General features: G+C 52.1%; 1 protein-coding gene across 1 annotated transcript in view; it reads left to right on the top strand.

The window, feature by feature from the left end:
• Positions 1-13,991, top strand: part of FRMPD3 (FERM and PDZ domain containing 3) — a 30,256-nt gene that overhangs the window by 12,309 nt on the left and 3,956 nt on the right. The window contains exons 11-12 of the mRNA XM_059482958.1: positions 7,808-7,952; positions 12,560-13,375. Of these exons, the coding sequence (XP_059338941.1) occupies positions 7,808-7,952; positions 12,560-13,375 (961 nt within the window). The remainder of the gene's footprint in view (positions 1-7,807; positions 7,953-12,559; positions 13,376-13,991) is intronic.

Genomic DNA, 13,991 nt, shown 5'->3' with positions numbered 1-13,991 from the left:
TCAATGTTTGGGCACTGATCCTGGAGCTCAGTGCTGGGGGCAGGGAGGTGGCACAAGGTGTCTCCTATGATCTTTATGCATTTTACATCATCTTTATTAAGTGCACCTTGCCAGGTTAGGGGACTCTGCATCTCCCAGGGGTTTCCCCCTCCTGCTGGGACCAGGATTTGAGAGTGGCCAATGCTTCTGAGCCAGCTCAGAATGGAGCTGCAGGCATGCACCTCCCTGGTGCAGCACTGCAAATTCCTCCTGTACCTGCCAGGAAGGGCAGTGCCAGCATCTCCTGCCTGGCATCTGGGCAAGCCTGGCAGCCTGGAGGGGGCACAGGAGGTGGCTGCTCCCCAGTGCAGGCTCCAGGAGCTGTGGGGAGAGCTGTTCCAGGCTCCCCTGGCTGTGCAGCTCCACAGCTCCCACGGGAGCAGAGGGTTTGTTCTTTCTGAAATGGCTTTTCCAATGGAGCATTTCTCCTCTCTGATTTAAACAGCTGCACACTGCTGGGTTTTTTGTTATTAACAGTCCTGACATTGGGACAAAGGCTGCTGAAGCTCTCTGAATGTGAATGACAGAAGGTGCTTGGGGGACAGCTGGATCACCTGAGCCTGGGCAGGCTCAGCAGAGGAGCTGGCCCAGGCTGTGCCTGTCCCTTGCTGGCTCTGGGGCACTGGCTGCTGGCCAGGCACAATTCAATCAAAGGCATTGGGGTAATTGACTTTGGTCTCCCAGCAGGGCCTGCAGCCAGCCTGGTGCTTAAGCTGAGGTCAAGACTTGAGAGAGGAAACCAAAGGAAAAATTAATTCAGAAAGGTCCCTGGCTGCTGCTGCTGCTGTGCCTGGAATGTGGGTACTGGTGTTGGTGTCCCAGGGTGTGCTTCCAGCCTGCCATGGAAAACAGCACGATGCACAGCTGGGGCTCAGTCCTCTCCTCTCCTCCTGGAAGGAGCCAAGGAGCCCCTTCCTGTCACAGGTGATGGATGATGAGCCCTTGAGCCAGCCCCAAGCCTGGCTGTGCTCCCTGGGCTGATCACAGCAGGGATGGGATGGGCTGCTGAGGCCAGAGCCCAATGTGCATTTGCCAAACCCCAGTGTGAAAACAGTGGGGAGCCACATCAGAGTCACCAGGGCAGGCCAGGCTCAGGTTCCTCCTGCACCTGCAAGCCCTGACTGAAGCCCCTGAGATTTCTCCTACAGGAAGAGCGAGGCTTTGGAGAGATAATGGACCTGAGCTCTGATTCCTTACACTGAATTAATCTTTATTTGCATGGAACCATTCTGAAGCACCATCATCATCTCGGGGGAGAGAGGGAGGGATTGAGATTTCCTTTGGCTCGGTACCTGGGTGAGAGGGGCAGACACAGATGCCTGCTTGCAGTGGGATGAAAAGCAGAGGAATAGAATATAAAGCAAGGGACTGGGATGAAAAAAGCAGGGGAATGGGATGAAAAGCAGAGGAATGGGATGTAAAGCAGAGGAGTGGAATATGAAGCGAGGGAATAGGATGTCAAGCAAAGGAATGGGATGAAAAGCAAAGCACTGGGATACAAATTTAAGCACTTCCCATCTCCAGCAGCACCCAGAGCACTGCCTGCAGGCACCCAGGAGAGGAGCCAGCCAGAAACAGGAAATGCAGACAACATGTGGAGAGGATGGGTTTCCAAGCCTGCAAAGCCAGATTTGATTTCTTCATTAAAAAAACAAAAACAAAGCCCCAAACTCGACCAAAAAATGCAGCCCTCTAAGGAAGGAGAGAGCTGCAGGTCTAACCAAGGCAGTGCCCTTATTGATCAACAAGTGGGAAATGGTGGTACTAGTCACAAGCAGCCTGGTATTGATAGAGCTGAGTTATTAATGCTGCAGGGGAGAGAAGGAAAGGTCAAAGTAGAAGTGAAAAATTGACTGCTGCCTCATTAGGCCCAGGTGCCTGTATTATTAAATAAAAACTTGGCAGTGCACCTCAAGTAAACCAAGGAACATAAATTATGTAAATTCATCTCCCATCTTTCTGCTGCAGTGCATTAAAGGAAGCAGGGTAGGACCCAAAGTAAAGCAGGGAGATTAAAGGGAAATGCATATCATCTTAGAGGTTATAGTATGAATAGATTGGGTCATAAATTAATTTCAGTGTAAGGACTGTTAAAATCATCTAGCATAACCCTGGCCAGAAAATTTCCTACAGACCTTTGTTTGAGCAAGAAAATACCCCCCAGAAGGACACTGAGATCTTATTTAAAAGCAGGGCATTATAGAAAAATCACTTTATCAATTATAAACTAATGCAAAAGTAATTTCTTCTATCCAGTATAAACATATTTTGTTTAACTTCACAGAGAGACTGGTTGTCAAGCAGGAAACTTTGAATGAAAAGGTGTCCTTTCCTCATGAGGCCTAGAAAATCTGGGAACCATTATGCATGAAAGATCAAACCATCAGTAATTTCAGGCTGGTGTTACACATGTAGATGTAGGAAGAGCATCCTTGTGAAAATTTGCTTTTTTTACATGTCGGCACATTGCAGGTCAGAGATGAACCTTTATCTGGGCATCTGATATTTGGCCAATTTTTAGAGCAGTAGCATTGTCCCAGAAAGTTTGGTTCTGTGTAAAACTTGGAGATTTCACCCTAAAGGTGCTGCTGTGCTGACAAAACACAGACAGGCACTTCTGCTTTGCAGAGCCCTGGGGCTGCTGAGGAGCTGGAGCAGCAAGAATGTGCCCGTGAGAATGAGGAAGAGGATGGGCTGGTGGGCATGAGGCAGGCCAGAGGAGCCTGGTGGGAGGACAGCCAGGGGTTATCCAGGTTGATAAGTGTCTTGGTTTGGAAATACAGGTGCCAGCTAAGGGAGGCAGGAGCCTTCCCTGAAATGGAGAAAATTAACCCCCCTCCCTCCAAATTGCTATAAATTTTAAATTAAGGGGCTCTCAGGCAACAAAAATTATGGGAGCAGGAAATAAAAGTTCTTCAATAGGGAAGAAAATAAAAGGATAAAATAAACAATGCAGTAAACTAAACCAACACTGACAGAGTCAGAACCCAGCCTGACACCCTGTGGGTCAGGGTGTTGGCAGCAGTCCCATTGGAATTGTGGCTCAGCCCTCCTGCAGTGTCAGGGGTGGTTCTGCTGGAGCAGGGATCCTGTAGAGAAGGATGGATTCTTCCTCTGAAGATCCAGGGGAAGGAGAGGCAGCTGCTGTTCCTCTGGGGAATCCAGTGGAGAAGCTGTGCTGGTGTTCCAGAATCTCCAGATTATATCCGGGTAGGAATGCTTGGCTCCTCCCTCTGGGCTCACATCTCCCAATGGGCTGCTGTAGTTCTTATCAGCCATGCAGTGACATTCAATAGCTGTTATCAGCAGATGTGCCCTCCCAAGGGAGGAATGATTGTGGTCACTCAGAGAGAGAGATAAGGCAAACTGCCCACCTGACAAAAGACAACTACATACAGTAATAGAATGCATCTTACCTTGCAGTCTGAAACAATAAGCTGTTCCCCATCAGTTATCAACCTCATCTCCTGATCAGCAGCTGGGACAGAGGGCTCTGCACCGTGTGGCCAAGGTGCTGCTGAGCAGGGCTCAGCAGAACAGCACTGCTCTTGCCCCTGCTGCATCCCTCCCTGCATTCCAGCCGCTCTCACAAGGCTCTGCCCTACTGCACCCCTGGGTTTGGAAAACTTAGGAAGATTCATGCTCTTCCAGGTCGCTGCCTTTTTGTTGGGTTTGGTTGAGATTGAGCAGTGAGTTGAGAAAACTGCAGGAGGTAGACAGGGATAATAAACCCCAGCCCTCTGCAGTCCTGACCTCAGGCAGGAGCCCCTCTGCCTCTTGCAGGATGTTTCCAAGGGAATGGAGGTGAATCCTGTTTGCCAGAAGCCAAGGAAGCCCAAAGCACAGTTCTTTGGTTTTGCTCTCAAACAACCCTGCAGTTCTTCAGGGCTGCTCTCATTTAGAGAAGCTCCCCACAAAGCTGCCCTGAATTTGCCATCTAAAGGCCCCAGCACCCTGAGCTGGAAGTGCTTGGTGCACCTGCTCACAAAGTCAACATTTGCTCAGCTCACCGTGCCTGGCTGTCTCCACAGGATCTCGTTTGCTCTGCCCACATGGAGCAGGGTGGCCAAGGGTGCCAATGCCTAAAAATAACGCCTCCATTAGCTGCCAGCCCTGGCACCTCCTCCTTGTGGAATCATGTCCCAGGGGAACAGGGCTGCTGCAATCATGTTGTCTCTTTGCCTCTTGGCCCCATAAATCACTTCCAGATCTGCTGGCCACTCTCAGGGGGATGTGGCAGCAGGGTGGACATCCCAAAGCAGCTGAGCTGTTGCAATCTCAGCAAAACCATTTAATAGAGTGGAGTGGAGTGGAGTGGAGTGGAGTGGAGTGGAGTGGAGTGGAGTGGAGTGGAGTGGAAGAGAGAGAGTCAGCCTTGTAACCCCGTGTGGGAAGGGCTCAGATGCTGTGCCAGAACTCTGTCAGTGAGCAGCAGAGGAGCCAGCAGGGCCAGGGGAGATGCACAGCCTGACTGCAGCAGCTTTGCTCACCATCAGTTGTTGCTTTGATTTTTTAAGATTTTCTAAGCCTTCTGTTGTTAACATTCTTGTAGCAAACTTTCTCACACACTTTCTGTAAATAACTCATTGTTTTGCATTCCTTTATAGAGAAAGAGAAATTTGATGGACTGTTGGTTTGTCCAGTGTCATTGGAGATGTGGCACTGTCACCCTCCAATCCACTGTCACTTTTGGAAAACTATAAATGTTGGAGTCAGAAAATAAACTTCCCTTTTTCCACCTTGAGAACAGCAGTGTGAGCTTGTGTTCTTTCATGTAGCAACAATCAGTGTCTTTGTAAAAGCTCATAACCCATGAGCAGAGCACAGACCCAGGTGTTGCTCTAGGACATGAAATAAAATGACACAACACTGGACTCTCCAAGGTAAAAAAGAGGGAAGGTTTAATTCTGACTCCAACATTTATAGATTGCCAAAAGTGACAGTGGATTGGAGGGTGACAGTGCCACATCTCCAATGACACTGGACAAACCAACAGTCCATCAAATTTCTCTTTCTCTATAAAGGAATGCAAAACAATGAGTTATTTACAGAAAGTGTGTGAGAAAGTTTGCTACAAGAATGTGAACATCAGAAGGCTTAGAAGAACTTTAAAAAACAGGATGACACCCAGGCACTGTGGGCTCCCAGGCCATGGGGAGATGACACATCCACAGCATGGGTGGATGGCTCCAAGCTGCGCCTGAAGTGATTTAATCCCCAATAACAATATTTAAATACCTGACAGTTGAAGAACCCTCACACAGCTTCCCTGCCAGTATATCAGAGTAATCTTTTCTAAGCTGTAACATTAACCAGGTTTAAGATTCCTCCTTTTCAGAGCAGAGTGCCACAGTTAACCCCTGCATGCCATGCATTTATAGCTGGAAGCCATTCTGGAGGCTGGACTTGCTTGGAGAGCTGGTAGGGAGCTCACAGCACCCTGGTGCTTCATTTGTAATCAAGGAACACCAGTCAGGGTTGCTGTATCTCAGTCCTGTCCCCCTTCAGGAGGACTGATCCAGGGGCTGTGTCCTGCCAGCAAGAACCTGCAGTCCCATCTCTGGATGGGTGGGAGCGTCCTGAGGCAGAGGCAGCTGAGCAAAAATGGAAACATGGAAAGATGGAAATGGGTCCTGGAGATGCTGGTCACCAGCTGGGAAATATGGAAAGATGGAAATGGGTCTTGGAGATGCTGGTCACCAGCTAGGAAATACAGAAATGTGGAAATGGGCCCTGGTCACCAGCTGGGGCACTGGGGCTGCCCTGGGGGCTGCAGGGTGAGCACTGACATGGGGGCAGTGAAGGTTCACAGCCCTGTGGGATTCACGCATGGTGGAAATTACCCCCTGCTTTGCCTTTAGGATTGGGACTCTCAGCCCACCTTGGCCTCTTGGTTTAGTCTCCCAGCAGTGGGTGTTCATCACCCACTGCCTCCCTCCCACTGGGATTTGCTCCCTCCCTTGCTGCTGGCACTCCAAACCCTGCAGAGCAGAGCAGGGAAAATGCACAAAGATGTCCTCATTCAACAGATGGCTTGAAAAATCCAGGAGGGCTTAGCCCTGTGTAGAAGCCACTTGTTTTAAGGATGCTTCATACACAGAACACATGGTTTCCTTTCATCACTTATGTCAAGACTGGAGCTGGGCTAAGAGTTGTCACCCCCCACCACTGCATGCTGCCTCCTCTGAGCTATCTTGAGAACCTCTTCACTCCTCTCTCTCTGCTTTGGTACTTCCCCTTTGATCTGTGTCATCTCAGGTTTATTTTCCAAGATTCAGAGAGAGCCTTGTCAAGCAGGCAGGGGCAGAGCCTCTCAGCAGAGCATGTTCACTTGTCAGGCTGCTTCTCCTCCACATCAAGTTATCTTCCTGCACAGCAGCCTTTCCCTTTATCTTCCTGCACAGCAGCCAAAAAGGGAACTTCTTCACCCTGGCCCTGGGAGAAATGTGCCAGGGGCTGGCATGGCTTGGGGATCTCATGTTGATGGCTTCACACCCAAGTTTGTTGCACTTTATGGTCCAGAGCATGACACTGGCCTAAGGTGGGCCTTGCTGTGCCAGAATGGGCTTGGTGGCTTACAGAAGGAAATATTGAGCAGAGCACAAAACTGGCCAGTGGGTACCAGGAACCTCTTGTGGTTATAAAACAAGAAAACCAAAATAGCTTTAAAGCTTTTCACACTGTGTAGGCTCAAGCGTTTTGTAAAACAGCCTTGGTGTTCCCTGAGTGTGGTAAATGAGTTCTTCTGAGTCCTGGAGGGCTCTCAGTGTGCAAGAGGCTGAGTGTGGCAGGACAGGCAGCCTGAGAGAGCAGCAGTTCAGCATCCCCAGTTGGCTCAGATATCCCCTGTACCTGGGGATGCTTTGTGCAAGGGGTAGGCAAGGGCAGGAGCTGCTTTTGCCATAACTGTTGAAGGCACCTGTCAATTTTTCCCATCTCATGGGTCTGTCCTGAGCAGTGCTGGGGGCTCAGATGGAGCAGGGAGCTCCCAGGTGAGCTGTGCTGACAGAGGCTGCTCTGCCCAGCCTGCTCCCAGCAGTGCCCAGGACCTCACTGGGTGGGTAACAGTGGATCCCACCCCAACAGCTTCCCTGGCACGCTGATCCTCTCCTTGGGACAATCTGGGAGCTGGGAGTCACACTGTCTGCTGCTAGATTGTGCTGTGAGGTTATATGTGTCACACAGATCATGTCTGAGTTTTATTTCTCTTTAAAGCAAAGCTCTTTTTTAGCATGCAAATAAACGCTCTCCTAAAAGGGAAGGCACCATCTGCTCCTAAGCACAAATTTAATTTTCCAAAGGGTTAGGTTTAAATAAGATCCACAGTCTCAGAGTGGTAGCTGGGGGAACCTGTAATGGGGTTTGGCCCTTTTGGCATCTTGCTGGAAGCAGATATTTTAATTTATGGTAGGGAAACACAGTGCCTGCAATGAGAGAGGTGTTCTGGCAGCTCTGGAGACTCCCAAACTCGCTGTGCTCCTCCCAAGCCCTGATGGTTGAACAGGTGGGCTCAGAGCACTGATATGCACACAAAGGATCAGAAGGAATTGTTGTGGGTCCCTCAGCAATCAGGAACCACAGCTGCAGCCAGGCACCCTCCTGTGCTCAGCTGGGTGAGCTGCAGCCAGGCTGGTTTCACCTGGCAGTGCTGGGAGCACCAGCAGCTCACCAGTTCCACCAGTGCAGGGCCCAGCAGAGCCCTGTGCAGCTCTGGTGCCCATGAGCTGAGCCAGGGGCCCTCACTCTCTCTGTCCCTCCTGCCTTGCAGCCCCTGGTGTTGCTGATGGAGTGGCCTGAAGCCACCAACTTCGCTTGCCTCATTGCGGGCTACTGCCGGCTCCTGGTGGACTCCAAGAAGATGATCCTGTCCAGGGCCCCCAGCCAGCCACCCCCTCCTCAGATTATCAAGGCAGGTACGTTTCAGCCTCTGCTTTCTGTGCCAGCCCCTCTGCAGCCTCCTGCCCTCCCCTGCAGCACCAGGGAGGGAAAGGCTTTCCCTGACAGCTCCCATTCACCTGGAGAAGCAGCAGGCTCCCTCTTTAACGAGAAAGCAAGGAGCAGGGAGACAGGTGCTCATTTTGGGTCAGCCAAAATGACTTGTGGTGTCAGCTCAGCCCCTAAACACTCCCCATGAGCCGTGCTGGCAGCTCCTGGAGCAGCTCCAGGAGGAGCTGATTGAGGAGGAGCCCTGTGAGGCTGCCAGCCACAAGCTGGGGCTCACAGAGCAGCCTGTGCACTCCCTGGCTGGCATCCTGCTCCACCTGAGTGTGTGAGCTCAGGGGCTGCATTCCTGCTGCCTCTGACACCCTCGCAGAGCTGCAGGGGTGCAGCACACACTCCCTGGCTGCATCCTGCTCCACCTGTGTGAGCTCAGGGGCTGCATTCCTGCTGCCTCTGACACTGCTGCCCCCCAGCCTGGGGCTCTGAGCCTCAGGGGCAGCCTGTGACAGTGTTCACAGGGGTTTTCAGGTGAAGGGAGAGACCAGAATGTTGACTCTATGTTCAGAAGGCTTGATTTATTATTTTATGATATATATATATATATTACATTATAACTATACTAAAAAGAAATAGAAGGAAAGGTTTCTTCAGAAGCTAGCTAAGTTAAGAATAGAAAAGAAAAGAATGATAACAAAAGGGCAGCTCTCTCGGACTCTATCCAAGATAGCTGTCTTGATTGGCCATTAATTATAAACATTCAAGATGGCTCAATCAAAAATCTACCTGTTGCATTCTACAGCAGCAGATAACCATTGTTTACATTTTTTTTCTGAGGCCTCAGCTTCTCAGAAGGGAAAATCCTAAAGAAAGGATTTTTCATAAAAGATGTCTGTGACAGCAGCCCTGTGAGTGTGGCTGTTCTGCTGATTTCCTAAATCAGAAATGAAACTTGTCTGTCCCAGCTTTTCAGGGAGCAGAAGGCTGGTCTGGACACAGCAGGAGCTTCTGTCCCAGCAGGCACCAATGCTGTCCCTTAAGGATGGATTGCAGGTGTAAGTCACCCTCCAGAAAGAGCAATGATTCTCAAGAGTGATTTCAAACAAGAGCCAACCAGGAACCACATGCTGTGGCTCACATCCAATATATTTTGTACAGGAACTATAAAATATGGGTTTAGTGACTGGAGATGGGCAAAATACCAACCCAAGGTCACTCTCAGACCCCCCAAGTGACACTGTAGCTCCAGAGGGCTGTGACAATTGCTTAGTTTAGGTCCAGTGTCAAAACTCCCTTCTCAAGATGGGCCTGGCCTGGGGAGGAGTGCAGAGGGTCCTTGGGAAAGCCTTGGTGCCTTTGAGGAAGGCACCCAAGCATGGATTTGGCACCTGTGGGAGGACACACTCACAAGAGGGATCAGGAAAGCACCTGCAGCAACCTCAGTGAATCCAGAACAGGCCTGGCAGGTGATTTTGGTGTAAGTACAAGCAGTTTCCTCTCCTTTCTTCCTCTGTGCCCTGACTGACAGCTGTCACTGTGCTCTGCCCAGTTGCCCTATGGAAATGTATTTAATCACATTTTGCTGTGAGCAGAGGGTGTTTGCAACTGAGCTGGTTTAGCTGCCATCAGAGTGCTCCTTCCCTGGCTTGTGGGACACAGGGGACACGTGGCTGTGGGGAGTCAGAGAGGGGCAGAGCACCCCACACCCAAGGGCTTGGCAGGAGGCTGGCAGCACCACAATTCCTGGCATCTGGAGATGTCTCAGCATGTGCAAGAGGTGTTTTCCCACATTCTGTGGCAATAGCCAGAATTTTTTTCCTGAGGTTTTGCTTCAGGGTCTTCATCCAAACCTCTACCAAAGAGTTGTAGATCTTGCCCTACTCTTGTCAGTCTCAAATAACCAATCTCAGTAACCCTGCAGGGTGGGAGTGATGTGAGAGGGAGTCACAGAGTGGGCAGGACAGCAGTGGGTCTGTGCCAGCCCTCTCTGGGTGCCCTGCTCCATCCTCCTGGGTGCAGTGAGAACTCTGTGACCCGTGGGGTGGAGCAGGTCCCTTGCAGACCCAGGGCACTCAGCCCAGCCACCCTTCAGCAGGAGTGGGTTTAGGGTGTGCTGGGCAAACAGTCTGCTCACATCCTGCTCTCTCCAGGGCTGCAGGCTGAGCTGTCAGAGCTGGCTGGATCACAGGGAGCAGGGATGCTGATCATTAGCACATCCTTGCAGGAGAGAGCCCCACTGGGATGAATTAAGTTAGCCCAGACTTCCCAGGCTGCAGGCAGACTGTGCCAGAATCTTAAATGTAAAAATCAAGCCTTGGCCCATGCTTTTACCTAGAAGAGGAGCACATCCATCTTCCCTGAGGCCCATTAGAGCCTCCTGCTGAACAGCAGACATTTTTAGAAATGCACACGCTGTCTGAACGCTGTCAGTGAGATCCATCTCTGCATCTCCCTGTGGAGCCATATGCCACAGCCTTGCCCTCCAGTGTGCCCTGCTGGAGCTACCCGGGTGATTCAGCTCCCTGTCCCTTCTTCTCCCCACTCTCACCCTCAGCCACCATCAGCTCTGTGCCCTTAGCTGCTCTCTCAGCTCCTTGGCAGGCAGTTTTCTCCCTCCTGAGCATGCAGCAGCTGGATTTGGATTTTTGGGGTTTGGCCCCATTCAGCAGCAGGCCTTGCCTTGGCATGGGCAGCCAGCAAGCCTCTGCCTCAGCCTTTGCCACCCTCCTAGAGCCCACACATGCCCAGCTCTGGCAGCCTAGTGCTCCCTCACCCAGCTGTCATTCTGAGCGCTGCCATGGCCAGGCATCAAAGAGATTTTGATTTTATTGGGATTTTAGCATTGCAGGTGATGAACAGTATAATACAAACATGTGTTTGGGGAGACAAATTGTCCAATTTGTCGAGCTAATGAATTTAATTAGGATTTATTTGATTTAATTTTCCCTTGGTCAGACAGAATCTGCATCCCCTGGCTCTCAGCACAGCTGCACAATCCAACCTGCAATGCAGACAGATTCCCCTCCTGAGGGATGGACCTCTGGCCAGAAATTCAAGTAGTATTTCAGCCACTTTCCCTGCACAAGGGAATGAGGGGAGGCTGTCACTGGGAGATGCTTAACAGCAAGAGCTGTTATAGCTCTGTTATAGCCAGCCTGATCCAGTAGCTGTCAGCCAGATAGAAATAGCACATGGATCACAGGCAGTGAGGGACAAGGGGCTGCTCCTGCCACTGGAACACAGCTAAACTGCAGTGGATGTCTCCCCAAAAGGCAATATTACTCCACTTTTAGTGGTATCCTGATGAACACTGCTTGGTGTAGCCAACATTACCCAAAAATGGCAACAATTCCTTCTTGCCATATTACATGTGAGCTGGCAGGGTGAGCCTGGAGGTCCTTGTTGGAACAGGAGCTGCTCCTGCTGCCCTCTGGACACACTGGTGGGTCAGTGATGAGCACCCACATCCTTGTGTGCAGTGCCTGCTGTGCTGGCCAGCCCTCCTCTGCCTCTGTCTACCCAGCAGAGGGATTGAGCTCAGGGACCTGTCCTGGCACCAGGACTGTTTCGTGTCCTCATCAAGGACACTGTGGAGTGAGAGCACCCTCAGCAGGTCTGTAGATGACACAAGCTGAGTGGTTTGGTTGATAGTCCTGAAGAATGGATGACATCCACAGGGACCTGGACAAGCTCCAGCAGTGGCCCCTGGGAATCCCATGAGGTTCAACAAGTACAAGGTGCTGTACCTGGGGCAGGGCAACGCCAGTACTGATCCAGGATGGGGGATGGACAGATGGAAAGCAGCCCTGCAGAGGAGGACTCAGGGATGCTGGGGGATGAGAGGCTGGACAGGACCCAGCCACGTGCACTCTCAGCCCAGAAAGCCAAGAGTGTCCTGGGCTGCCCAAAAAGCAGCAGGACCAGCAGGTCAAGGGAGGGGATTCTGCCCCTCTGCCCCACTCTGGTCAGACCCCACCTGCAGTGCTGCCTCCAGCTCTGGGCTCCCCAGCACAGCAAGGACATGGAGCTGCTGGAGCGAGTCCAGAGGAGGTCATGAAGATGATCAGAGTGCTGGAGCACCTCTGCTAGGTGAGAGACTTGGAGCTTTTAGTCTTGAGAAGAGAACGCTCCAGGGAGGCTTTTTAATAGAACTTGTAGCTATAGGACAAGGGGCAGAGGTTTTAAATTGAGAGTAGATCCAGATTAGATCAAAGAGGAAGGGTTTTATGATGAGGGTGATGAGGTGTAGGCACAGGAGCATTCAAGGTTTCCTTGAATGTTGGACATGGCTCTGAGCAACCTGATCTAGTTGGTGTCCCTGCCATTGGACCAGATGGCCTTGAAATGTCCCTTCCAACTCTTTCTGTGGTGCAGGACATTTCTCCTACCCTCATTCCTGGCAGCCGGGCCCAGCAGGTTTTCCAAGGGACAGCCAGGTTGGCTGGCTGTGCTGCAGGGAGTGTGGGTGTCCCAGTGGAGGGCAGAGAGCACAGGGATGTTTCTCCAGGGTGGGCAGGAGCTTCCCCAGCTGTTTCCCCTCACTGGGTGCTGCTGCTAACGCTCCGTTGTGCTTTTTGTTTAGATTACATCAACGCACACAACTTCCAGCGGCCTGTCACGGCAGGGCACGTGGGAAAGAAGGAGAATGGGCTGGTGGGTGGCTCTGCCACTGTCCCCGGAGCAGCCGGGGCTGCTGCCAGCCGGGACTCGGAGCTCATCCGCTTCTGCTACCTGCACATGCGAGAGCAGAGGAAGGAGAGGGAGAGCGCCACGGATATCAATGAAAACCTGATCTTTTTTGAGGAAACTCGTCCCAGGACCAAATCTGACCCCACTTCCAAAAGCTCTGGCCAAGGCTACAACGGGGCAGCCAAGGAGTGTGACCCGGCTGGCCTCGAGCAGGAGAGGCAGGGCAGCAGGGCCAGGGCTCACACCATAGACACGCACCTGCGCAGCGACAGCGCCCACCTGTACTGCGAGTCCTGCCAGGCCAAGATCCGGAGCCGGCTGGCCTCGGGCACGGCGGGCAAGCCCGGCAGCACCCGCGACACCACCGTGGACCTGATGTCGCTTCCCCCTCCCGGCAACGACGAGGAAGAAGACGAGACAACGTCCCTGCTCCCCGCCATCGCCGCTCCCCCTCCTGGCTTCCGAGACAACAGCTCCGACGAGGACGACCCCAAGCGCCGGGCGGCTGCCCAGAGCCAGGAGCAGGGCCGGCACCTCTGTGGCATCCTGTACGACGAGATCCCGGTCACCCTGATCGACAGCGTGCAGCCACGGACCGTCCGCGACCACGCCCAGGAGCTGGATGATGCCCTGGTGTCCACCCTGCAGGCCCTGGAAGCCCTGGCTGCCTCAGAGGATTGTCCACATCCCCCACCACAGCAGACAGCAGGTATTTCAGTGGCTGTGACTCCCTTTTTTGCCTATAGCCTTTCTTTCCTACTGTACATCCTTCCCTTTAGTCTCCTCCTGTCCTATAAGTGACTGTGAAGCAGCTTTTAGTAAAAACTAACTTGTGGCAGCAGGCTGTAGCAGGAGCACCCAAGTTGCTGCTCAGAAGATTTCTAGGAAGCTGAGGTGGGACTCCTGTCCCTGACAGAGGCTGAAGGAGTCTCTTGGTTTGTCCCAAATCTGCCATATGCCGCAATGCTGGGGTGAGTCCATAACCAGCCAGCACTGTGAGCTCCTCCCACTGTGACCCCTCTCACCTGGGACCTTTGGCCATCGGTCTCTGCAGGTTCCCACCCAGGTTTTGCAGTGTGTGAGCCCTTCACAAGGCAAACCTGCTGCCAGATGGGTGACTCTGGGACCAGCCTGCTGGCAGCACAATCCTTTGTCCCTCTTCCCACCTTGGTTGCCCTACTCACTGTGGCAGAGTACCTGCTGCCCAATTTTCCTTCTTGTGCCAGGCACATCCCTATAGCTCTGCTACCACCAACAGTGGAAAGCTTCACAGGATATTTTCCTGGGCCAGAAGCTCTTGCTGAATTGAGCCATCAAACCCGCTC

This window comes from Ammospiza nelsoni, chromosome 15 (genome assembly GCF_027579445.1).
Source record: "Ammospiza nelsoni isolate bAmmNel1 chromosome 15, bAmmNel1.pri, whole genome shotgun sequence".
Taxonomy (NCBI): Eukaryota; Metazoa; Chordata; class Aves; order Passeriformes; family Passerellidae; genus Ammospiza; species Ammospiza nelsoni.
The sequence above is the reverse complement of the archived record's forward strand: the minus strand, read 5'-3'. Positions and strand labels throughout refer to the sequence as shown.